Below are 24,178 nucleotides of genomic sequence, written 5' to 3'. Positions count from 1 at the left end.
CATCACGTTAGGAATTGGCTACATTCACAGCGGTCCCTCCTCCTTGCCTATCCAGCTCAGCCAAGTGTACTCTGGGCCCAGTTTTATCAAGACAAAAACATTAAATGTGTTCCAGTTTGGTAGAATCAACTCTGATGCCATCATCTCTCATCTAAGATTGAAGACATATCTAAAAATATTGCTAAGAAATAATTTTACTAGCAATTTATTTTAAAGATAAAAGGCGAAAGTAGCATCATTTTAAAGATAAAGGGCAAAAGTAGCATCATTTTAAAGATAAAGGGCAAAAGTAGCAAAAGTACAGCAGTATTTCTGGTGACTCCAGTTCTTTCTGCTACTTCTTTCCTTTTTTCCCCTATTGGGATCCCTAAGTCCATTCCCTTGCTCCTATTAAAGGAGGAGTATTGCATTCCTTCTCTGTTATCCTTCAAATAGTGAGCAGCAAAATTAACACTGTTAAACCTACTTCATGTGTTCTTCCCAAGATACTTTCAAATAACTTAATAAGTATATTGTAACTGGGTCCTCTCCACTGGGTAGGGTGCCTCTTGAAAATACCAGATTTTTCAATACGGCTGATAAATGCCTTCAGGGTTCCAACAAGTGAAATTAAATTAATTTATATTATTCCTACTTTAGGGAACACAATCAAATCCCTAGTCCTGGAAAGGTTTCCTTATCTCTCCATTTCTTAACCTATGCCTTAGACAATGGTCCACTGTTGACTTGCTCTCGTGCTCCTCCTACCCTGGAAAGCCAGGCCTCTGTGCCTTTGTCACTAACATTTTGTTGCTTCAAGCACACATTCCAATTTTTTCAAAATTGTGCTGCTTTGTAGAAGTGATGTGAAATATGAAGAGGTCATTTGATATTGTATTTCTTGGTCTACTCTTGCCCTGTTCATGCTGTGAAAAGTGATCCTTGAGCTGTTGATGTGTAAGTTGATATCATGTTGGTGGATGATCTGCGCTGCCAGTCTTTTTATAGTACTCTGGGTCAGATCTTTAGTTGCAGAATGGGCAAAGCTCAAACCAGAAACATTGTCAATACCAGTTTTTAAAAAGTCTTTAAATTTCCCTTGCTCTGTGATATGTCCAGGATAGGCAGCCTGCCAGCTCTGTGATGGGCCATAAACCCTCAAAGTGTATTTCCCCACCAAAGGCACAGGAGCCCATTGCTGTTAACAGTCTGGACCATCCTGGGTGACACAAGTGGCAACAGATGGAGGTGGGGATTATGTTGTTTGTGAGCATGTGTGTGCATGGCTTGTGGTCCAAGGTGTCATCTCGTGGACTCTAGTGACTACTTTCAAAGATATACTTCCCTCCTCTTTTTTTTTGTTTTTTGAGACGGAGTCTTGTTCTGTCGCCCTGGCTGGAGTGCAGTGGCCCGATCTCGGCTCACTGCAAGCTCCGCCTCCCAGGTTCACGCCATTCTTCTGCCTCAGCCTCCCGAGTAGCTGGGACTATAGGCACCCACCACCACGCCTGCCTAATTTTTTGTATTTTTTAGTAGAGACCGGGTTTCACCTTGTTAGCCAGGATGGTCTTGATCTCCTGACTGCGTGATCCGCCTGCCTCGGCCTCCCAAATTGCTGGGATTACAGGCGTGAGCCACCGCACCTGGCTACTTCCCTCCTCTTTTTAAGACTAGGGGGCATCAACATGAACAATCAGTCTCTAAAATTTAAACATGAAGTCCTGTCCCATGAAAGGGAAGAAACATAAATAGCGTTTTCTGTGATCCACTTGCCAGATCAGTTAGTTTATTGACTGTGGCCCAGGAATCTGTGTAATTACATATGGTATAATTGCTGGTAGGATTTACATGTGCACAGTTAACACATCATATATACCTTGGTCCATTGGCCTGACTTAGACTTGCCGGACTTCTATCAGGGGTCTTCTGTTGGCTGGACAGAATGTTGCATTCTTCTAGTTCCAATCTTTCCCAGTTAATTGAGTTCCACCTTCAGAAAGATGCCAACTAGTGCTTTTGAATTAAAAGATTTATACAATGGGGCCCAAGCCTCTGTTGCTGGGTTTAGATTATACTGTGAGGTTATGGCTGCCCTAGGAGATGGGGACTAAATCACTTGCTTGTGGATCTTATGTATCCTTCCTGGGTAATTGTCTTTTCTTTTCCTGAATATAACTATTTCCCTGCAATCAATACATTTTGTTTATCAGGCTGGTCCTCATTTGAATGTCTTTCTAACATCCCTCAAGACACAACTGACATCTCTGATCTCAGACTTATTTGCTTATTCATTAGTGGTCTAATCCCAAACAGTGCCCAGTGGTGGACTGCTTGGTAACGGTCTTTCAAAGGGAGAGTGGTTGAGTCGCTGCCTTGGGCTACATCTGCACCAAAAGCCCCATGGCAGTGCTGGACACCTGTCTTTTGCAGGGTCAGTCCTCACTCAGCGTAGACTCCATCACCAACACTTCCCGTAGCTCAGGAGCACTGTGCCTGTGAGAATGCAATAGACTAATCTGAGCCCTAACTTGTGAATTTCAGCTAGAACCTTCTGTTACTCTTGGCTACTTTCAACAACAGCCTTTTTGCATGTGCTTGTACTCTGACATATAGTCCAAAAGTACACCCAGATGTAAGCAGACTCAATCACCTCATCAAATGCCTGTCCTTGTTTTTTATCTCAGGGTGGACCTGGCGTTAACAAGGCATTTCAAGCTTTAAAGAACTGTTCCATGTAGCTCCAGACCAAGATATACTTAAGGCCTTTACTTGTCAAGCTGGTGGGACCTGGAGTTTTGCCAGGTCAGTTGTCCAATCTCAGAGTGGTATGTGCTGCACTACCTTTTCCAAATCAGGAAGTTCTTCAGTGAAGTCTATTCATATCGTATCATCAATAGAATGAATCACAGCACACATGCGGCTTGTGAGTTTGTGGGGTTTCTTGTTTTTGTTGCTTTTTGCTATCCCCCGGGGAGCCTATACTTGGCTTTGGTAAATTCAAATTAAAACTGAGCATCTGCTCTGCTAGATTCCAGGGCAGGGTTTCCCTACACTCAGCCCCGCTGAGAACTACGATTCCTTATGTAAGAATCTGTTGCCTTCCTACTTCCCAAGAAGTAAGATCTGACAAGTGAATTCATCTTTACTCCTAGCTAAGCCCTTCTGCTGCTCAAATCCTTCCTGTGTTTTAATGCAATGTCTGCCTCTATCACTGCAATGGAACAACTAAAAAAACTTCAGTATGGCCGGGTGTGTTGGCTCATGCCTGTAATCCCAGCACTTTGGGAGGCTGAGGTGGGCAGATCACCAGAGGTCAGGAGTTTGAGATCAGCCTGGCCAACATGATGAAACCCATCTATACTAAAATACAAAAATTAGCCAGGTGTGGTGGCACATAGCTACTTGGGAGTCCCAGCTACTCGGGAGGCTGAGATACAAGAATCACTTGAACCCGAGAGGCGAAGTTTTCAGCGAGCTGAGATTGTGCCATTGCACTCCAGCCTGGGCAACAGAGCAAGACTGTCCAAAAATGCAAAAACAAAAAATGTCAGTGCATTTAGAAGCAGTTGCCTTGTGTTTTGAGGATAGTGGACAATAGTTGTGGAAAAGAATGTTCCTGGGGCCTGAACAGTATCAGTAGTGAGAGTGGATGTTTAGGGATTTGGGTCATGCCCTGCCAGCACTGGGGACTAGATTCCAAGTGACAAAGGCATTCTTATTTTCTTTAATACATTTGCTCTTTACTTTTGTGCTTGTGATATGTAGAGTCCTCTAAAGCAGGAATTTGCAAAATATGGCTCTTGGACCAAATCCAGCCTGTGACTTGTTTTTTTATTTTTATGGCCCATGAACTAAGAATGTTTTTAAAGGTTGTTTTACAAAAAGATCGTGCATCAGAAACTATATGTGGCCTACAAATTCTAAAATATTTACTATCTGGCCTTTTATGGAAAAAGTTTGCCAGTCGTTGCTCTGAAACATAGGGCCCAGGTGGAAGGGAGCCATCTTCACCCACACTGCCCCCAAGTGTTCAACACAGTGAGCCACAAACCTAGGGTCTTATCTGTGGTATTTTAGCTCCCTCTGCTGGGCCAATGTTTTTCACCAGTGCTGTAAATGCGAAAAAGTTCTTGCTAATTTCAACTTCATCTTATTAATTGATGATTGATTGGTTTCATTCACCGAGTCAGCCTATTGGAAGGGAAGACAGATTCCCATGTTTCACTAAGTTATACTGATCCACACACATCTCAAGGCTTGAAACCACTGACGGTCAGCTGACCAATTGTACAGCACGACGCTAGCCACAGATGAAAGTGTCAGCAATACGGAACCAATAGGAACATCATTACTCATTTGGGATGCAAGAAGTAGTGGAGAGGGAAAAGTGAATGATGATTCTCTTTTGCAGGAATGGTGGTTGTAGTAAAAGTGGAAAACCGTGGGCAGAAACGGCAAATTCAGTTTTCAACACCTTAGACCAATTTAAACGTCATCCTCCAGTATCATGGTAGTTTGAGCTAACATAGAACCCACAAACATTACCAACACCTGAAAATGCTGGATGAACTGTTATTAAATCCAGAATCAAGTTCAAAACCAAAGGGAAAACGTTACTTTCTAGAAACAAAGATGGGAATTATAGCCAGGATCATGGGGCTTATGATGGTTGGGTAAAGAATCAGACCCAGATATACGACCAAAGGCTAGGAGCTTGGGTTGTAATGATCAACTGGGATCTGGAAGAGCACCTGCTTCAGTGAATGGGTGAAATAATAATCCCATCAGCCCAGGGAATAAACAAGGAAAGTTTTATTCTTCCTAGAGATCTGTGGGAAGTGTTAGAATATGGAGTTGCATGAAAAATAAGGACTCCAACTCTACAATGTGTGAACACATATGGGTGTGGTGGAAAGATGTGCCAGCTCAGAAATTAAAGCTAAAACTGGTCCTGTCAATAAAATACCTGTGGTTCTCACAGAAGAAAATGTACAATTATTCTTTAGGGATATTTTGACATTCTAAAACACATAAGACACAGGGGAAAAAACAATTCCCCTGAAGATGAGTTCACAGACATAAATTTTGTCATTTCACACAAGGTAATAATGTATTATGAGAGAGAATCAGCAGAATCAAGAGCTAATAGAACAATTTAAAAGATGATATTAAATCAATATGTTTAAAATAATTAGAGTCAAGAAGCAATAGAAACCATAATCTAGAAGATAAAATGAAACAAGAACAAGGAAATTTGAACAGAGAACCAAACAGAAGTTTAGTAATAAAATCAAATAAAGTCATTGCAATTTAAAAATGCATTTAATGATTTAAACAGCATTTAGACACAGCTAAAGATATATTCATGAACTGAAAGATTATCTAAGGAAATAATCCAGAATGCAGCCCTGAGAGATAAAAAGATGGGAAATGTGAAATAGAGGATGGGAAATATGAAACAGAAGTTAAGAAATGTGAAGCTAGACTGAGAAGTCCAGCTTGTTTCTAGTAGGAATTCCTGAAGGTGATAATGAGAAAATGGAAAAGTGATAGTATTAGAAGAGATATAATGGCTAATAATATTTTAGAACAGATGAAAAATATGAATATTCAGATTTAAAAAGCACATGTAGTCTCAAGTGTAATAAACAATTAAATCTACAATTAGATATATCATAATGAAACTGCAACACAAATACAAAGAGAAAAATTTTAAAAGTAGTAAGAAAGAAAAAAATACCTACAAAAGAATAGCAGTTGGACATTTAGCAGCCTTCTCACTACCAACGGTAAAGGCTGGAAGACAATGGAATATTTTCAAAATGCTAAGAGAAAATATTATCTTCCTAGAATTCTATCCCACTGTAGAATCCCACATCAGGCAACACTGATAGCAAAATAAAGACATTTTCAGGTAAACAAAGACTAAGAGTTTATCAGTCACAGACCCTTATTGAAATAATTACTAAAAGCTAAACTTCAGGAAAAAGGAAATGGAATCTTGAATGAAAGAGTGGTGGAAAAGAAGCTATAAGTGAGCAGAGGAGCATACGGGTAGAAAACATAGGTGGATTAGTCAGCTTGGGGTGCCACAACAAAACACTATAGCTGAGTGCAGTGCCTGTATATGTCTATAGTCGCAGCTACTTCGTAGGCTAAGACCGGAAGATTGCTTGAGTCCAGGAGTTCGAGACCAGCCTGGGCAACATAGTGAGACCTTGCCTTTTCAAAACAAAAACAAAAACCAACCACAGACTGGGTGGTTTGAACAACTGAAATTTATTTTTTCACAGTACTGGAGGCTGGAAGTCTGAGATCTGGTTGCCAGCATGGTCAGCTTCTAAGGGGTGCTCCTTTCCTGGCTTGCAGATGGCCACCTTCTAGCTGTGTTCTCACAAAGACTTTCTTTGGTGCATGCAGAGAGAGAGAGGAGAGGAGAGACAGAAAAATCTCTTCTCTTTATAAGGGTACTAAGCCCATCAAAGGGGCTTTTCCCTTATGTATTAGTCTGTTTTCATGCTGCCAATAAAGACATACACAAGACTGGGTAATTTATAAAGAAAAAGAAGTTTAATGGACTCACACAGTTCCAGGTGGCTGGGGAAGCCTCAGAATCATGGCAGAAGGCGAAAGGCACATCTTACATGGCGGCAGACAAGACAGAATGAGAGCTAAGTGAAAAGGGAAACTGCTTATAAAATCATCAGATCTTTTGACTTTTTTACTACCATGAGAACAGTATGGGGGAAACTACCCCATGATTCAGTTCTCCCACCGAGTCCCTCCCACAACATGTGAGAATTATAGGAGCTAAAATTCAAGATGAGATTTGGGTGGGGGCACAGTCAAACCATATCACCTTACGACCTCATTTAAACCTAGTTTCTTCCCAAAGCCTCCATCTTCAAACACCATCATATGAATTCTGAGGGAACATAAACATTTACTTCACAGTACTAGGTAAATCTAAATAAGCACTAATTGTAGGAAAACGGAATAAAAACAATGATGAACAATGTCAGTAGAAACAAAACAAATATTTGACAACAACAGCAGAATGGTGGTAGAAGTTCAAGTTTTCTAAGGTCATTGTACTATTTGATGGGAGACTGACATTTTATTTACCCGTGGACATTGTTAAGTGAAGAATTCACATTAAAAAGTTGTGAGCAACTTCTAAAAGAATAAAATAACAAATCAAACATCCAAACAAGTAAAATAAAAAGGGGAAATAAAGCAAACTTAATCCACAGAGAAGTTGGCAAATTGCAGCCCAGGAGCCAGATCTGGCCCATCACCTCCTTTAGAGCAGACAGCCCACGACTAAGCATGGTTTTACATTTTAAGTGGTTAAAAAAATCAAAAGAAGAACATTTCATGACACATCAGAATTATCTGAAATTCAAATGTCAGTGTCTATAAGCGAAGTTTTATTGGAACACAGCTACACTCATTTCTTCACATCTTGTCTGGAAAAGTGACAGAGCCCGTATGGGCATAAAGCCGAAAATATTCACTTTTTTGGTCCTTTACAGAAAAAGTTTGCATAGTCGGGCATGGTGGCTCAAGCCTATAATCCCAACACTTTGGGAGGCTGAGGCAGGCAGATCATGAGGCCGGGAGCTCAAGACCACTCTGACCAACATAGTGAAACCCTGTTTGTACTAAAAATACAAAAAAATTAGCCGGGCGTGATGGCATGCACCTGTAATCCCAGCTACTCAGGGGGCTGAGGCAGGAGAATCTCTTGAACCCAGGGAGGCAGAGGTTGCAGTGAGCTGAGATCGTGCCACTGTACTTCAGCATAGGCGATAGAGTGAGATTCCGTCAAACAAAACAAAACAAAACACCCAAAAACATAAAGTTTGCCTACTTCTGCAATAGAAACTAGGAAAACAGAAAAATGCTGCAGCAAGATGTTCAATCGTGACCAAGTGTGCTAGTGTTGGGAGTCATCAACATCATCATCATTGTGACTACAATCAAGAATTAATTTTGAAGCCTATTTCCTGAAAAGCTTTGTTAAGCGAAAAAGTCCAACACACAGTTGGAAATACAGACTGGAGGGAGGAGTGAAATCAGAGCTGTCCTCTCAGTTCTTTTGGGGTCCAGCTTTGCCCCTGCACTGTCTAGGAACCACCTAGGGGTCACAATATTTCACCATGGGCTGCAGCATCCCGGACTATTAGGCTGACCTGGGCCGCGCTGAGGGGCTGCAGCATCCCAGACTGTTACGGTGGCCTGGGCCGCACTGAGGGGCTGCAGCATCCCGGACTGTTATGGTGGCCTGGGCCGCGCTGAGGGGCTGCAGCATCCCAGACTGTTACGGTGGCCTGGGCCGCGCTGAGGGGCTGCAGCATCACGGACTGTTACGGTGGCCTGGGCTGCGCTGAGGCCCACAGTCCTGACCACTTCTCCCCTTAATTTGCGGGGTGCCGTCATGGTCACTTCCTGTGTCCAGATGCTGGTGGGCTTCTCGGGCCTCATTGGCTTTCTCATGGGTTTCATCGGTCCCTTGGCCATTGCTCCAACTATCTCCCAGGTGGCCCTGCCCCTCTTCGATTCTGCAGGCAATAATGCCAGGATCCACTGGGGGGTTTCTGCCATGTAAGTGCTCCCTGGGGAGGGAGTGCCATGTACGTTCTCTTTGGTGGAGAATCACCCAGAAAGAATAATGGAGGTCCTGGATATTGGTAAACTCTTGTGGTTTACAAAGACTTTCATGAATGTTGTCAAACCTTAAAAAGCATCAAAGTTGTTACCTATAATTCATCATCACTGCTCATTATTATTATCCTATTTGTATTCACAATGAGGCGGAGGTTTCAGTGAGCCAAGATTGCACCACTGCACTCCAGCCTGGGCAACAAGAACAAAACTCCGTCACAAAAAAAAGAAAAAGAAAAAAAAAAAGAAAAAGAAAAGAAAGGAAAACAGATTCACAAGTGTTGGGAAAAGCTGAGTGTTGGGAGAAGCTGAGGCAGGGCTTGCATGTCTAACATAATATAAAAGAGTCTTGGAACATGTCTAGGGTCCAGGGTCTAAAACCCCTTGTGGCCTTTGGAACACCAGGCTCTGTGCTAAAGGGTGGAAGGCTACCCTGACGCACCATAATCTAAGCCCAGGGCATAAAATCCCTCATGGCTTGGATAGAATCCAGGGCTCGTGGCTCTGGAATGTGTCTAGACTCCCTGGCTCCTTGCTCTCCCAGGATCAACTATATCTTGAGTTAAAAGAACCTGCTTTCCATTATCCCAAGTAGCAGAGCAAATGCTAAACTATCACAGCTGTAAATCATGTGCTTAATGCAACGTGCCCTTTCGACCTCCACATTCTCACCACCTGTTTCTCTGTTGGATTACCAATAAATAGCATGGGCTTCTAGAGCTCAGGGCCTTTGCAGCTTCCACAATCGCGATGGCCCCCTGGTCCCACTTGTCTCTCTCAAACTGTCTTTTCTCAATCCTTTGACTCCACCAGACTTTGTTGCCCCCATGACTTGGTGTTGGGTCTGATCACCCCAACAACAGGTTTGGGGAGAAGGGCATGGGCCTCTGTAAGGGGCTATGATTTTGTCTTCCACATCTGGCCTTCTTTGCCTGTGGCGATTCCACAGGCAGATATTCAATACTGGCCCCAGCAGAGCTCTTTGGTGGCTTTCTGAAGTGTAGGGGGGAGTTTCATTACCTCTGACCCAGCCCCACATCTGAACTCCAACCCTGAATATTCACGTGTGTCCTGACCAGCCCTGTCTGATGTCCCAAAGGCACCTCACCCTCAGTGGCCTCTGTGAAGCTCAGCCCATGCCCCCATCCTGAGTTCTCCTGCAATCCTTGTCTTACTGGGCCCACCCAGTCACCCATGTTATCTGTAGCTTCTTGCTCTCCCACACCCTCACCAGCGGGTTCTATTTTCTCAACACCCCCACTTCCTTCCTCTCCTCTTTTCTGCATTTCCAGTCCCATGGCTTCATCATCTCACTTGGATGCACAATGACCTCTTACATTCTCTGTTTCCAGGATCTTGCCCACGTCATTCTACCACACGGCTGCCCAAAGATCTTTCTAGAACCTAATTCTGATGAGATTAGTCTCTGCTTAAAATCTCTTCATGGCTCTCCATTTTTCACAGGAAAGCTCCATAAGATCAGCAGGAATTCTTCAGGATGAAACTTTCTAAGGTGACACAGAAATGATAGTGTCTAATTGTATTGTTTTCCACATATCTCAGTGGACCTCTGCAGTTCCCAGCGCAAGTCTTGTGAGCTTTGGAACAATAGAGACCCTCCCTGCTGCCCACACTCTACCTTGCATTTTCTTTTTTCTTTTCTTCTTCTTCTTCTTTTTTTTTTTTTTTTTTTTTTTTTTGAGATGTCACCCAGACTGGAGTGCAGTGGCACGATCTTGGCTCACTGCAACCTCCACCTCCCAGATTCAAGTGATTCTCCTGCCTCAGCCTCCTGAGTAGCTGGGATTACAGGCATCTGCCACCAAGCCTGGATAATTTTTGTATTTTTAGTAGAGATGGGGTTTCACCATGTTGTCCAGGCTGGTCTTGAACTCCTGGCCTCAGGTGATCCACCCACCTCGGCCTCCCAAAGTGCTGGGATTACAGGCGTGAACCACCGTGCCTCCCTTGCATTTTCTTATAGCTCCATCAGTGGTTCTGACGTGCAGCCTGGTGGCATCATGTCTTTCTAGCATCAGATCTGCCCACCTCTGTCCTCCTGCATGGCTCTGGCACACAGCTGTAGTTGGTATCTGTGAGCAAATAGCTGAGCCAGCATCTACCCAAAAAGCAGATTCTATATTCTTGACACCATGGACTCTTTGATATTTGTCCAAGATTTCAAAGCCTTTGGCACAGGCGAGGGGAACGTTTTTCCACAGGAGGACCACTGAACCACGCCAAAACATAGCTGGAGAGGAACAAATAAGTATAAAGCAGCAAATATTATCTTTTCTGCTAAAGGGAGTGCATTTCATGCAGAACATAAAACTATATTCAATATACAGAACAAACATTTATTTGATGTATTATCTCTAAAATAAGGCCCTTAAAAGAGAGGAAAGAAAAATACATAGACACAGCAGGCTACAAATCAATTAGAAGGCTTAGATTAACCCTGAAGGCTTAGATTAACCTGTGCAAAGACCACTTTATTTATGGACTCACACCTCCCCCTCGTGGCCTTTTAAGGTATTGCTTTGTGTTGCATCTTTGCAACGATGAGCTCTGGCCGCTTGGTTCTCCACGTGAGTCGTGAGTCGGGGGACTTGAGGCCCAAGGCCAGAGATCTCCTGCCACTTCTCTGGGTTACCACGGCTCCCTGCCCAACAGTCAGTTCTGAGGCCATGATAAGTGGACTGCATAAGTGGAATTGGTGGGTGACTGCAATCTTTATGAGACAATCAGCAGATCCAAAGGGCAGTGGTTGATCCTCACAAATTGTTCCCATAGTTAATTGTTAAGATTATAAACAAAACAAAATGTTCTTTTGATGTGGTAAGAATTTTTTTTCTTTTTTTTTTAATTTGAGATGGAGTCTCGCTTTTGTCACCCAGGCGGGAGTGCAGCGGCGCTATCTCGGCTCACTGCAACCTCTGCCTCCCGGGTTGAAGCAATTTTCCTGCCTCAGCCTCCGAGTAATTTTTGTATTTTCAGTAGAGATGGGGTTTCACCATGTTGGCCAGGCTGGTCTTGAACTCCTGAGCTCAGGTAATCTGCCTGCCTTGGCCTCCCAAAGTGCTGGGATTACAAGCATGAGTCACCTTGCCGGGCTTAGAGTTTTTTTTTTTTTTAATTTAATTGCCATAAAAGACATATAAAATTTACCATCATAACCATTTTAAAATGTACAGCTCAGTACTGTCAAGTATGTTCACATTGTTGTACAACAGATCTCCAGAACTTTTTCATCTTACAAAATTGAAACTGTATTAGAATGTCTTTGCAGGGCTCCCCAACTCCTATGCTGCAGAGCAGTACTGCTCTGTGGCCTGTTAGAAACTGGGCTGCACAGCAGAAGGTGAGCGGTGGGTAAGTGAGCATGACCGCCCGAGCTCCACCTCCTGTTGGATCAGCAGCAGCATTTGATTCTCATAGGAGCCTGAACCCTTTTGTGAACCGCACATGCAAGGGGTCTAGGTCGCGCGTTCCTTATGAGAATCTAATGTCTGATGATCTGAGGTGGAACAGTTTCATCCTGAAACCATCCCCCACCCCAACCGGTCTGTGGAAAAATTGTCTTCCCTCCAAAAAGGTTGGGGACCACTGTTTTAAATGCTGGGAGTAGACACAAATGAATGAGAAACAGATTCAAGAACTATCTAAATCATCTCCTGTGGCCGGGCACTGTGGCTTACACCTGTAATCCCAGCACTTTGGGAGGCTGAGGCAGGAGGATTGCTTGAGGCTGAGCTCAGTTCAAGACCAGCATGGGACCTTATCTCTACAATTTTTTTTTAATTAGCCAGGCATGATGGCACATGCCTGTAGTCCCAGCTACTCAGGAGGCTTAGGCAGGAGGATCACTTGAGCACTGGAGGTGGAGACTGCAGTGAGCCATGATCATGCCTCTGCACTCCAGCCTGGATGACAGAGTGAGACCTTGCCTTAAAAAAAAAAAAAAAAAAAAAAAAAAAAAAAAAAAAAAAATCATCCATTAACAATAGAGTCATGATAAAATATTCAAACAAGGACATTTACAAACAGCCCTAACTTTGGAGAATGATACCAAGTGCCTCAAAGTCAGGAGTCTTTTTTTTAAGACTTAAATTTTTTAGAGCCACTGCACTCCAGCCTGGGCAACAGAGTGGGACTCCGTCTCAAAATAAACAAATAAATAATACTAATGAAACATTTTACAGACGGAGCTTTAGAAATGTAAATCTCATTATGTCACTACCTTGCTTAAAATCCCTCTACTGAGGGTTTCTCTCATCTTTGGATTTTTTATTTTTAATACACATAAAATTTACCATCTTAACCATGTCTGAGTGTATGGTTGGGAAGTGTTAAGTACATGTACATTGTTATGCAACCATCATCACCATACATCTTGTAAACTCTTTTCATCTTGAAAAATTAAAACTCTGTCCCCATTAAACAACAACTTCCCGTTTCTCCCTCCCCTGGCTTCTAGCAACCACCATTCTCCTTTTGGTGAATTTGACTACTCTGGGTACCTCATATGAGTAGAACCATAAAGGATTTGTCTTTTTGTGATGGGTTCATTTCACTTAGCATAATGTCTTCAAGGTTCATCCATGCTGTAATGTGTACCAGAATTTCCTTCTTTTTTCTAGGCTGAATAATATTCCACGGTAGGAATATGCCATGTTTTGCTTATGTCTTACCTTTGGATTTTAGTCTGACTCCTTTCCATGGCCCCCAAGGCCCTGCAGGACATCCCATCTCCTCCCTCTCTCCCTCTGTTACTGACCCCCAGGCACAATGATTTTCCTTTTGCTCTCAAACCACCCAAGCTCCTCCTACCACAGCGTCTGCGTTTGCTGTTTCCTCTCTAGAATTCTCTGAAAACTAATCTTCATGTCCATGACTCCTTCTCTTCCTTTGGGTCTCAGCCAAGCTCTCACCTCCTGGGCAGACCTTTTCTGACTGCCCTCCAAAGAGCCTCCCGTCCCAGACACCCTCTGCCCTGTGACTTATTGTGGAAGACCGATTGCTATCAGAAATTGTCTTCCTTCTTTATTAGCCTGCCTGTTTGCTAACTGTCTCTTCCGAAGATAATAGTAGCTCCATTGACAAAGTCACAGGCAACGTGGATATGGAATATATGTGGTGTAAATCAAGCACCCTGTCGGTGAACTCATAATGCTGTTTACAAAACCCGGGGGGCTGGGTGCAGTGGCTCATGTCTGTAATCGCAGCACTTTGGGAGGGTAAGGTGGGCTGATCACGTGAGACCAGGAGTTCAAGACCAGCCTGGTCAACATGGTGAAGCCCCATCTCTACTAAAAATACAAAAATTAGCCGGGCATAGTGGCACGTGACTGTAATCCCAGGTACTCAGAAGGCTGAGGCATGAGTATCCCTTGAACCTGGGAAGTGGAGGTTGCAGTGAGCCAAGATGGCACCACTGCACTCCAGCCTGGGTGACAGATTGAGACTCTATCTCCGGAAAAGAAAAGCAAAAAAAAAAAAAAAACTCAGGGTCCTAATTACCAGGCTGGACTCAGGAGACCTGGTGTTAGGCAAGTGTGACTACCCTGTGGCCTTGGGCCCCTTGTTCCCTCTCTTTGGGCTTTGATTTTCTCTTCTGTAAAATGAGAGGTTTGAACAAGGCACCCTCCAGGTTTCCTTCCTGCCCTGGCCCTCTAGGATATATTAAAGGTGTATGTATATCAGGTGCTGTATGGCCACAGAAGTGTTGTGGTCAAGGTGTGGCTGTAGGAGGTAAAATGAGCAAGATTCCTATCTTTGGGGAGTAGATCTGGTGGGGAAATAGAAACACATGATCTGAGTGGACAACAGCATGAGCCACCCGCAGAGATGTAGCATCATACAAGAGAACTTTACACCTCTGTCCCTTACAAAAAACCTCTGCCCTTTATTGAGCGCCGGCTATACTCAGTGCTTACTATTGTTGTAAGCACTTCACCTACAGGACGTGACTTAGCTTTGTGAAGTAGGTGTTACTAATCCCCTGTGGCTCACATGGAGGCTGACACTCAGAGAGATTAGGTAACGTGCCCCGAAGTCACAGAGCTAGTTAGAGGCGGAACTGGGATCTGCTTTCAAACCTCCATTCTGAAGCACTGGGCCACTCTCCCTTGATGGGCGATCTCTCGCCTTGCTGTCCAGGCTTCCTAGGGGAGAAGCATCAGAGCCAGGACGTGAAGACGTGAGAGCAGCAGAGTGGCGAGGTGAGGGCACAGGCCGGGTGCCCAGCTCACACCTTCATCCTTTCCCAAGCCCCATTTGGGAGCAGAGGGAGCGGTGTGGGGTGAGGTGGTGCTGCTCCTGCAGTGGGCAGAGGCCTCGGGGGCGCCTGGCCTGGCTGGTGCTCCTCACTCTCTGTGCCTGGTTGCTGCAGGTGGGGAGTCGGGCAGTGATTGTCACCGTGGGCCATGTGCTGCTCCTGATGGGCGCGTTTGGGAAGATCAGGGCTGCGTTTGCCACCATCCCCACCCCCGTGATCGGAGGCATGTCCCTGGTCGTGTTTGGGGTCATCACCACTATGGGGATCTCCAATCTGCAGGTGAGGCGAGCGAGGTGCTCTTGGGACGCCAGCAGCAGCGCCTCTCCTGAGAGGAGCCGGTGGGATTGAGATGGATGGGATGGGGCTGGGGCAGAGGAGGAGGAGAAGGGAGTCCTGGGTCCCAGAAACCACGTTGGCCCCTAAATGGAGCAAAGAAACAGCCAGAAGCATCCAGACCTCTGCAAACCAGTGGTGAAGGTGCTGACCGCCCTGCCTGCCTCTGGGTCCTGTCTCCCGCAGTATGTGGACATGAACTCGTCCCGGAGCCTCTTTGCCTTTGGCTTCTCCATCTACTGTGGGCTCACTATTCCCAACTGGGTAAGCAAGAACCCCGAGATGCTCCAGACAGGTGACTGTTCCCTGCCCTCTGGACTGTCTCTGCTCCAGGGGCAGAGCCAGCATGGCCGCTGGTCCCCGTGGATGTGTCGCTTTGTCTCCACTCCAGGGATTCTCCAGCTGCACCAGGTCGCTCAGGTGCTGCTGACCATGGGCATGTTCGTTGGTGGATATCTGGGTTTTCTTCTGGACAACACCATCCCCGGTAGAACTCACCTCGCCCCTGAGGTAGGGCAGGGTAGGGCAGGCCTGAGGTAGGGCAGGGGTAAACATGGGGCCGCTGGCTCTAAGGCGACGAGACCGATTCTCTTCTTCTATAAAGAGGCAGAGGGTCCTGCTGGCCTCTCCATCTCCTCCCTCTCTAGGCCCGCCCCACCAGGCTGGTGTTTGGGAGCAGTGAGGGGCACCCCCACTCCTCCTGCCCCTCCTCTGTATCCCTGCCGCTCCAGCCTCATCCAGCACAGGGAACCGTGGCCCAGTGTTGTCTACCCAAGCAGGAGGAAAGCTGAATACATAGCCAGCAGTCCTCTGTGGTGTCACCACACACTGCTGTCCCCTGCTCTGTCCACACATGTCCCCTAGCCCCACCTTCCCACTGCTCTTCAGACTCCCTTTCAGGAGTTGTGGGGTGGGGACTGAAGAGCCCTTCAAGGTAGGGAAGGGAGTACTGGGCCAAGGACCTAAGTCCAGGTGTGGCAGGACTGGACCTGGCCTGCTCAGACCCCAGACTACTTGTCTACCAGAGTAGACTGCAGGCTGCTGGGAAGTTGAGGTCACCGCTGCTTTGGGCTTCTCCAGAATCTTCCATTGTTTCTCCAGGGGACTTAATCTGGATTTCTTTTTCTTTTCTTTTCTTTTTCTTTTTTTTTTTTTTTTTTGAGACAGGGTCTCACTCTGTTACCCAGGCTGGAGTGCAGTGATATGACCACAGCTCACTGCAGCCTCAGCCTCCTGGGCTCACTGACTAATTTTTGATGGACTCTGGGTACTACTAGCAAGAAAAAATAGCCATGCCCTCCTTCAACACCTCCTCTCCCACCAAGAACTCTCTCCTTGCTTGGCCAAACCCTCTCCTCAGGGAGGAAGATGGGGAGACACGTTGCTGTAGGGATGGGGGAAGGGGGAACATCTGTGATTGTTCCAGGAGCCCCTTCTAGCAGGGGCTCCTCTGCCCTCCATACTGGCCACCCATCACCGCTTGGCACTGGGTGGGGGGAGTCAGTCCCTGTAACCTACTTTCCAAGGCTTGGTGATTTTCCATCTCCCATCAGAATGGGCGGGAAGGGTTTGTGTACTCAGAGAGGGGCAAGTGTGTGTATTCTTGTGTGTTAGCAGTGGGGGCCCTAAGTGGGTCTAAAAGCTGCACATCCCTGTTCTCAGGGAGGGAACACATCAGGAGTGCTGACCCCATGGAGATGGGTGTGTATGGGGAGGCAGGGCTGTGAAGGGCACAGATGCTCTCACCATGGTCTCAGACTTCTTCCTTTCCCTCCCAGAGCTCCTTCAATAAAACCTTCAAGCAGCCTTTCATGTCACAGGTTTCTTTCAATCTCTGAGTGACCTTGGAAATGGGAGGGGTCACCAGGTGGGGAGGAGGGGCTTATGACCTGGCTTTGGGATATAGCTATGGAAGCATTTCTCCAGGTGGGAAAGTCAATCGGTGAGATTTCTTAAGGGAGGCGTCCTGAGACTGTGAGCCAGAACTGGGAACGTGCAGTGAGATCCACCTGACCCCAGATTCCCTTCAGTTCTGCAGTGTGGTGGTAACAGGAGCCAATGGGGAGGAATTGACAGGGAAAAGGGAGATGACTTCAGTGTGTGCAGTTTCAAGCACACACATGCAGGGATGTTTATTCCGACCCTCTGTGTTGGGTGATGGGTTCAGAGTGGCCAACCCTGAAGACCAGTCCTGGGGTGCATTGGACCAATGCCCTGATGTCCCCACCACTGACTGTCAGGCACCTCAGTGAGAAGGGCAGACGTTCCCTGTCTCCTGGGACAATTCTAGTCACTGTCGCTCCGGAGACAGTGGACCCAGGAGGAAGGAGGAGTGTCACTGAGCATGCAGAATTTCAGTCTTTAAGGGGGCGGGGAAGTGAAGTAGGGGAAGGAGTGTAATACAGCTGAATTCTAGAATCCAATGGACCAGAGTGATAATAATACTTCTAAGAACAATCCTGAATGATGCCCAGTGAGTGAATTTGCCCAGCCAGTCCTAGATCCTGGAATATTACAGGAGTAGTCATGCCTACGTGCTTGGGAGTTGAGTGATAAGTAAATAAAAGGAAGCAGGAGCATGACAGATAATATCCCCAAACATGATCCAGGCCAACAATACCTTTAAAAGCTTCTGACTCACAGATGAATCCTAAAGGGAAGGGAGGATCTTGCAGATCCTTGAAGCCTGGCATCCCTGTGACCTGGCAGGCTCTTGTAGAGTGCTGTGTCTGTGGCACCCCCAGCTCTGCCCCATCAGGAGATGGTCACAGCCTCTAAATCCTCTGCTGAGCCACACATGAGATCTCTGTGTAATTAGTCAGGGTCCTTTTGGCTGCAAATGAGAAAAGTTTAACTAAAAAAATGGGAAGTGGGTGGGATTTATTGGTTCTTGCAGTGGGGAAGGAAGGAAACTGGGAGAGCTAGAAGAACCAGGGCCTAAAGGATGAGAACCCAGGCTTCTCTCCTCCCTGTCTCTCTCCACCTCCCTTTGCTGCTTCTCCTTGCCTGCTGACCTCATCCCTCTCCTGGTGTAGCTGAGGATGATGCCCTCCTAGCCTTCCACTGTCACTGCAAAGGCAGAAGAAAATCACAGCCTTCCACTGGCTCTACCAGAAACATCCCAGGGAGAACAATGGTAGGTCAGAGTATCCTATGCAAAGAAGTTTTGTAAGTGCCGGGCTTGAAGACTTTATCTTTCCTGTCCCTGTCATCATTTTCTATGGCTGCTAAAACAAATGACCACAAACTGCGTGTCTTGAAAGAATACAAATGTATACATTCCTGGAAGAAATGCAGCTCAGAGGTCTAAAGTGAGTCTTACAGGGACAACACCAAGGTGTGGGCAGGGCTGCTTCCTCCTGGAGGTTCCAGGGGACAATCCATTTTCCAGCCTTTTCCAGTGTCTAGAGTCTAGAAGGGGCCTGCATTCCTTGGCTTGTGGTCCCTTCCCCATCTTAAAAGCACAATACTCCCACCTCTGCTTCCCTTGTCCCATCTTCTGTTTCCTTTGACCTGTGTCCCTCCCTTTTATAAGGACACTTTGATTACATTTAGAACCCACCCAGTTAATTTAGGATAATCACCCCATCTCAAGATCCTTAATGTAGTTATTAATATATCTGCAAAAGTCCCTTTGCCATAGAAGGGACTTTTGCCATAGAAGGTAACATTCACAGGTTTTGGTGTTTAGGACATAAATATCTCTGGGGGCCATTATTCAGCCTACTATAGTCCTTAATTTAAAATCTTATACAGGGCCAGGCGCTGTGGCTCACACCTGTAATCTCAGCACTTTGGGAGGCCATGGCAGGAGAATTGCTTGAGTTCACGAGTTGGAGAGCAGTCTTGCCAACCTCGCAAGACCTCATCTCTACAAAGAATACAAAAATTGGCTGGGCATAGTGGTGTGTACTTGTACTCCCAGCTATTCGGGACACTGAGGCGGGAGGATCGCTTGAGCCCGGGAGGTCCAGGCTGCAGTGAGCACCTGCACTGCACTCCAGCCTGGGTGACAGAGCAAGACCTTGCTCAAAAAAAAAAAAAAAAAAAAAAAAAATCCTATACAGTAGCCTCCCCTTATCCTTGGTTTCTCATTCCCTGGTTTAAGTTACCTGCAGTCAACTGAGATCCAAAAATATTAAACAGAAAATGTCAGAAATAAATAATACGTAAGTTTTAAATTGAGTAGCCTGATGAAATCTCTCACTACCCTGCTCTTTCCCACCCAAGACTTGAATCATTCCTTGGTCTAGCTTCTCTACGTTGTGGAGGATACCCGCCCCCCTTAGTAGCTGTCTTGGTGATCAGATTGACTATTGAGGCATTGCAGTGCTTGTCCTCAGGTAACCCTTACTTGAAAATATTATGATATTGTTATAATTGTTGCATTTTATTATTAGGCATTTTGTTATTAGGGATGCCTAATTCATAAACTTTGTCATAGGTATGTATGTACAGGAAAAAACAGAGTCCATATAGGGGTTTGGTACTATCCTTGATCTCCGGCATCTGCTAGGGGTCTTGGAATGTAGTTCCCAAGGATAAGGGGGGAACTACTGTATTGGTTACAGCCTTAGTCTGTTTGGGCTGCTATAACAAAATACAGTAAAAACCGAGTGGCTTATAAACAACAGAAATGTATTTCTTGTGGTTCTGAGGCTGTGAAGTCCAAGATCAAGGAAGGCACTGAGAGATCTGGTGAGAGTCTGCGTCCTCACAGATGAGCACCTTCTCACTGTAACCTCACAAGGTGAGGGAGAGGGGGATCTCTCTGGGGCCTTGGTTGTAAGGCCAGTAATTCCATTCACGTGGACTCTGCCCATGACCTAATCACCTCTCAAAGACCCCCACCTCCTAATACCCTCACAGTTAGGATTTTAACATACAAATTTTGGGTGGACACAAATATTCAGATCATAGCATTTCCTTTATAGTATGGCAGCTCTTCCTTAAGAAAACAAGGCTGAAGATTTTCTGCACTTTGGGAAATTGATGGGCACAGAGATCGAAGCCTGGTTACATGGTCACTTTCACACTTTTATTCATTTATTTTTTTTTTAATAGAGAGATAGGGTCTTGCTGTGTTGCCCAGGCTGGTCTCGAACTCCTGGGTTCAAGCTGCCCTCCTTCCCCTCCTAAAGTGTTGGGATTACAGGCATGAACCACCGTGCCCAGCCTTCAAAAAAAATTGTATTTTTAATTCTAACTTCACACTTTTAAACACACTGCCCAGAGTCCACAGTATTCTTGCTTTTATGGAAGCTATCTTCCTTATGTATACCCTTAGTTGATGAAAAGTCATGTTTTTTTTTTTTTTTTCACTGCTTGCTAGTGAAGTTTCTGAACAAATTCTGCTCTTTTGAAGCAGTTTTTCTTCCCTAATATATTTTATGTTGATTATATAATGTATCCAATTTGTTCCTAGGAGACATTTTGCAGTCTTATCCCATGGAAAAATTGACAATTATTTTTATGTAATCTGTGATAAGCCATTCCTCTACACATTTTTTCTTTTTGTTATATAGTTAGATAACATACTTATGTGAAATGTAACCTTTGCAAAACTCTACTGGAAGCTGACTAACAAAACTAGTACTTTACTTCAGGATAGTGAGGAATGGGGAAGAACTTTAATTCCAGATCCTACAGGACATCTCTACTGTGCTTTTCCTTTGAACCTCACACCATTGGATTTTCTACCTATGCACCTTTTTGTTGTTGGCATCTACAGACCACCCTCCTTCTCTGAGGATGTTAGTGTGTTGGTCACAGTTCCTGTCTCCAAAATTACTGTCTTCATAATTGGGGGCTTCATCTCCACAGAGCTCATCCTTCCCACACCTTGGCCTCTAGTTCCTTGAGCTCCATGATCTGGCCCTTTTGATAGCGGCAGGAGGCAAATTCCTAGACAGACAGGGGCAGGTCCCTGGGGAAGCCCGACCTTCAAACCAAAGACAGCTTAAAGCCCGAAAACTGGGCCTCCAGTTCCAGGTAGAGTCTATGAGCCAGAGTGAGAACTTCCTTGTTTAAGCCTGAAAACTGGGCTGCCAGTTCCAGGTAGAATCCGCAACCTGGAGTGAGAACTTCCTTGTTACTTTTTTTTTTGGGACAGAGTCTTGCTCTGTCGTCCAGGATGGAGCGCAGTGGTATGATCTTGGCTCACTGCAAACTCCACCTCCTGGATTCAAGCGATTCTCCCCTCAGCCTCCCAAGTAGCTGGGACTACAGGTGCATGCCACCATGCCCGACTAATTTTTGTATTTTTAGTAGAGACAGGGTTTCACTATGTTGACCAGGTTGGTCTCAAACTCCTGACCTCAGGTGATCCGCCTGCCTCGGACTCCCAAAGTGCTGGGATTACAGGCATGAGCCACCATGCCTAGCCCCTCCTTACCTTTTAGTCAATCAAATGGTGCTTTTTCCAGGCCCGTCCATACACCAGTCAGCATACATTCCCCCATTCTGAGCCCATATTCAGCCGTGCACTGGGACTACCTGCTTTTAGGTAGGGGCTACCACTTTTGGTCCTCTCTCCTGCAAGAGCTGTGCTGTCACTCAATAAAACTCTTCTCTGCCTTGCTCACTCTCTGGTTGTCCACTAAACTTATTTTTCTTGTACACGGAACAAGAACCCAGAGCCCACCAAAGGACTGGTGTGAAAGGAGCTGTAGCACTATATCCATCCCACCCTCCACTGGTACTGGACGGCTGTCCCACATGACAGGAAGTGGTGGTGCGGTCAGGCCGGCAGCTCAGGAGCCATGGGCTGGAGTGGGGCACTGGGACTGAGTGAGCTGTAACATGAACAAGCTGAAACACGTTCCTGGCCGGCCTGCCGAGCTGTGGGCAGTGACATGCTCTCATCTGCCAGACTACAAGAGAAGAGCTGTGACCCTTTGGGGGCCCATACCTTGGGGGTCCCCAAGCCAGAGCTGTGACATGCTATAACACCCTCTTGGGGCTCCACCGTTGCTAGCGTCTTTGAGTTTTCAGGCACCATGGTGTTCCTCTCACTGGGTGCCCAGGGTGGAAGCCAGTTGAGGCGTGCCTGGTCCAGCCACAGCCTCACATGGTTGTGGCACCTGGAGCTGCCCACCCCTCCACAGCAGTTGGCACACCTGGCTCTGTGGTGTGGCTGGACCCCGTGCTTGCTCACACACCTCCCACTACTCCGTGCCTGGCTCACTCATGGAGGGCACAGGATCTAGGCCAGTAGTGCAAGCTGAGGACAGCCTGCCGGGCTGAGTAGGCAGAGCCAGCCCAGCAGTTGCCAGCAAAACTTGGTCAGAGGCACCACTGGTCACAGAATTTTCTGGCTGGTGAAGTGGCACTGAAAGAATCCCATGTGACTTTGCTCATCTCAGTTATTCATTCTGTGGCCACATCTCAGACCAACCTTTGGGGTTCCCAGCAGCTGTGCCTGCAATCCTCAGTTTCAAGCAGTTGTCTGACCACCATCTCCTATTTTTCCAGCTCAGTACTTCTAGTCCCCCAAGTCCAATAACTCTTTAATCAGCCAGGATCTAAATCTACCATCCTTCTACCTTCCTCTGGTCCCCTCTTCCCTCCTTGAGCAGCCTCAATGCCACAGTCAGTCATAATAACCACCTTCTCGCACTTGTAATGTCCTTGTTCTGCTCTCTTCTTTACACTCTCCTGGCAAAACCTTTACACTGAGGAGAAATAATTCTTCACTCTGCACCTGCTGTGCAACTGAACATCTCTGGGGAAAACACACACTTGAACTGAGTGGTTGTAGATTCAGACCCTGAACTTTACGTGGCCCTCAGTGCTGCCTGGCAGGCAAGAAACCTTCCCAAGCACACTGCTCTTCTAAAACTCTTTCCACCTCTGTCTTTATTTTTTTTTAATTAAAAAAAATTTTTTTTTTTGAGACTGAGCCTCACTGTCACTCAGGTTGGAGTGTAGTAGTGCGATTACAGATCACTGCAGCCTTGACCTCTGGGCTCAAGGGATCCTCCTGCCTTAGCCTCCCATGTAGCTGGGGCTACAGGCACATGCCACCACACTCAGCTAATCTTTTAAAATACTTTGTGGAGACAGAGTCTCATCATGTTGCCCAGGCTGGTCTTGAACTGCTGGGCTCAAGCAATCGTCCGGCCTTGGCTTCCCAAAGTGCTAAGATTACAGACATGAGCCACCATACCCAGCCTCAGCTTCTTATTTCAGAGAAATCTGTAAAGAAGTAATCAGATGAGAAACTGTGCAAACACCTGCATGTCTCCACTCCCAGCTTTGGTGCCCCTGCCCTTGGCTCGCCCTCCTGTTGGGTGAATGAGCTGCCTGGCTCCTCCCTGAGGCTGGTTCCTCCCCGTTGTACTCCAGAGCTCATTCCCCGATTCCTACTCAAGGGTTTCACTGCGGCAACTCTCCTATCTTGCATCAAGTTTTCTCTTTCTTTCAGTAACGCATGTCAGCATATATGCCTGCTGTTATTTCTGCTATCTTAAAAAAAGACTTTTTTCTTAAAAACAGATTTTTGTGAGTGTGTAGCATGGTAGGCTTAAAGTAACAGGGTCCTGCCCATCTAACATGCTGTAATAAATGTGCTAGTTGAGGACCTGTGCTTAGCGGCTCCAGGAGTCCTGGATGCCTCTCACACCAGTCAAGAGCAGGCCCATCCTCCTTCCTGCTGCTTCTCTACCCACCAAAGTCCTTCAAATCCTGTCTGATTCTGCCCTTTGTTCCTTTTCCTTCGGTTGACAGCTCCAGGACTTCAGAATGTTCCCTATGTTCTCACCAAACAGCTGCCAGGCAGCCAGGCTCGGTTTTCCAAGTGGACTTTCCTGTACTTTCTTTTCATATCATGCTGTCCCCAGGCAGCCAAAGCAGGATGAACAGCAGGAGAAGAGTGCCAGGCCCTCTCCTGGAACAGCCTCCCGGTCTTCCCTCAGCTGTCCT

General features: G+C 46.1%; 1 protein-coding gene across 1 annotated transcript in view; it reads left to right on the top strand.

The window, feature by feature from the left end:
• The window catches only part of LOC103226949 (solute carrier family 23 member 1-like), a 53,214-nt gene that overhangs the window by 26,343 nt on the left and 2,693 nt on the right, over positions 1 to 24,178 (top strand). Inside the window, exons 5-8 of the mRNA XM_073008680.1 lie at positions 8,405 to 8,586; positions 14,806 to 15,202; positions 15,443 to 15,551; positions 15,648 to 15,766. Coding sequence (XP_072864781.1) covers positions 8,405 to 8,586; positions 14,806 to 15,202; positions 15,443 to 15,551; positions 15,648 to 15,766 — 807 coding nt within the window. The remainder of the gene's footprint in view (positions 1 to 8,404; positions 8,587 to 14,805; positions 15,203 to 15,442; positions 15,552 to 15,647; positions 15,767 to 24,178) is intronic.

This window comes from Chlorocebus sabaeus, chromosome 21, assembly GCF_047675955.1.
Source record: "Chlorocebus sabaeus isolate Y175 chromosome 21, mChlSab1.0.hap1, whole genome shotgun sequence".
Taxonomy (NCBI): domain Eukaryota; kingdom Metazoa; phylum Chordata; class Mammalia; order Primates; family Cercopithecidae; genus Chlorocebus; species Chlorocebus sabaeus.
Note: the sequence above shows the minus strand (reverse complement) of the source record. Positions and strands in the feature narration are given on the sequence as shown.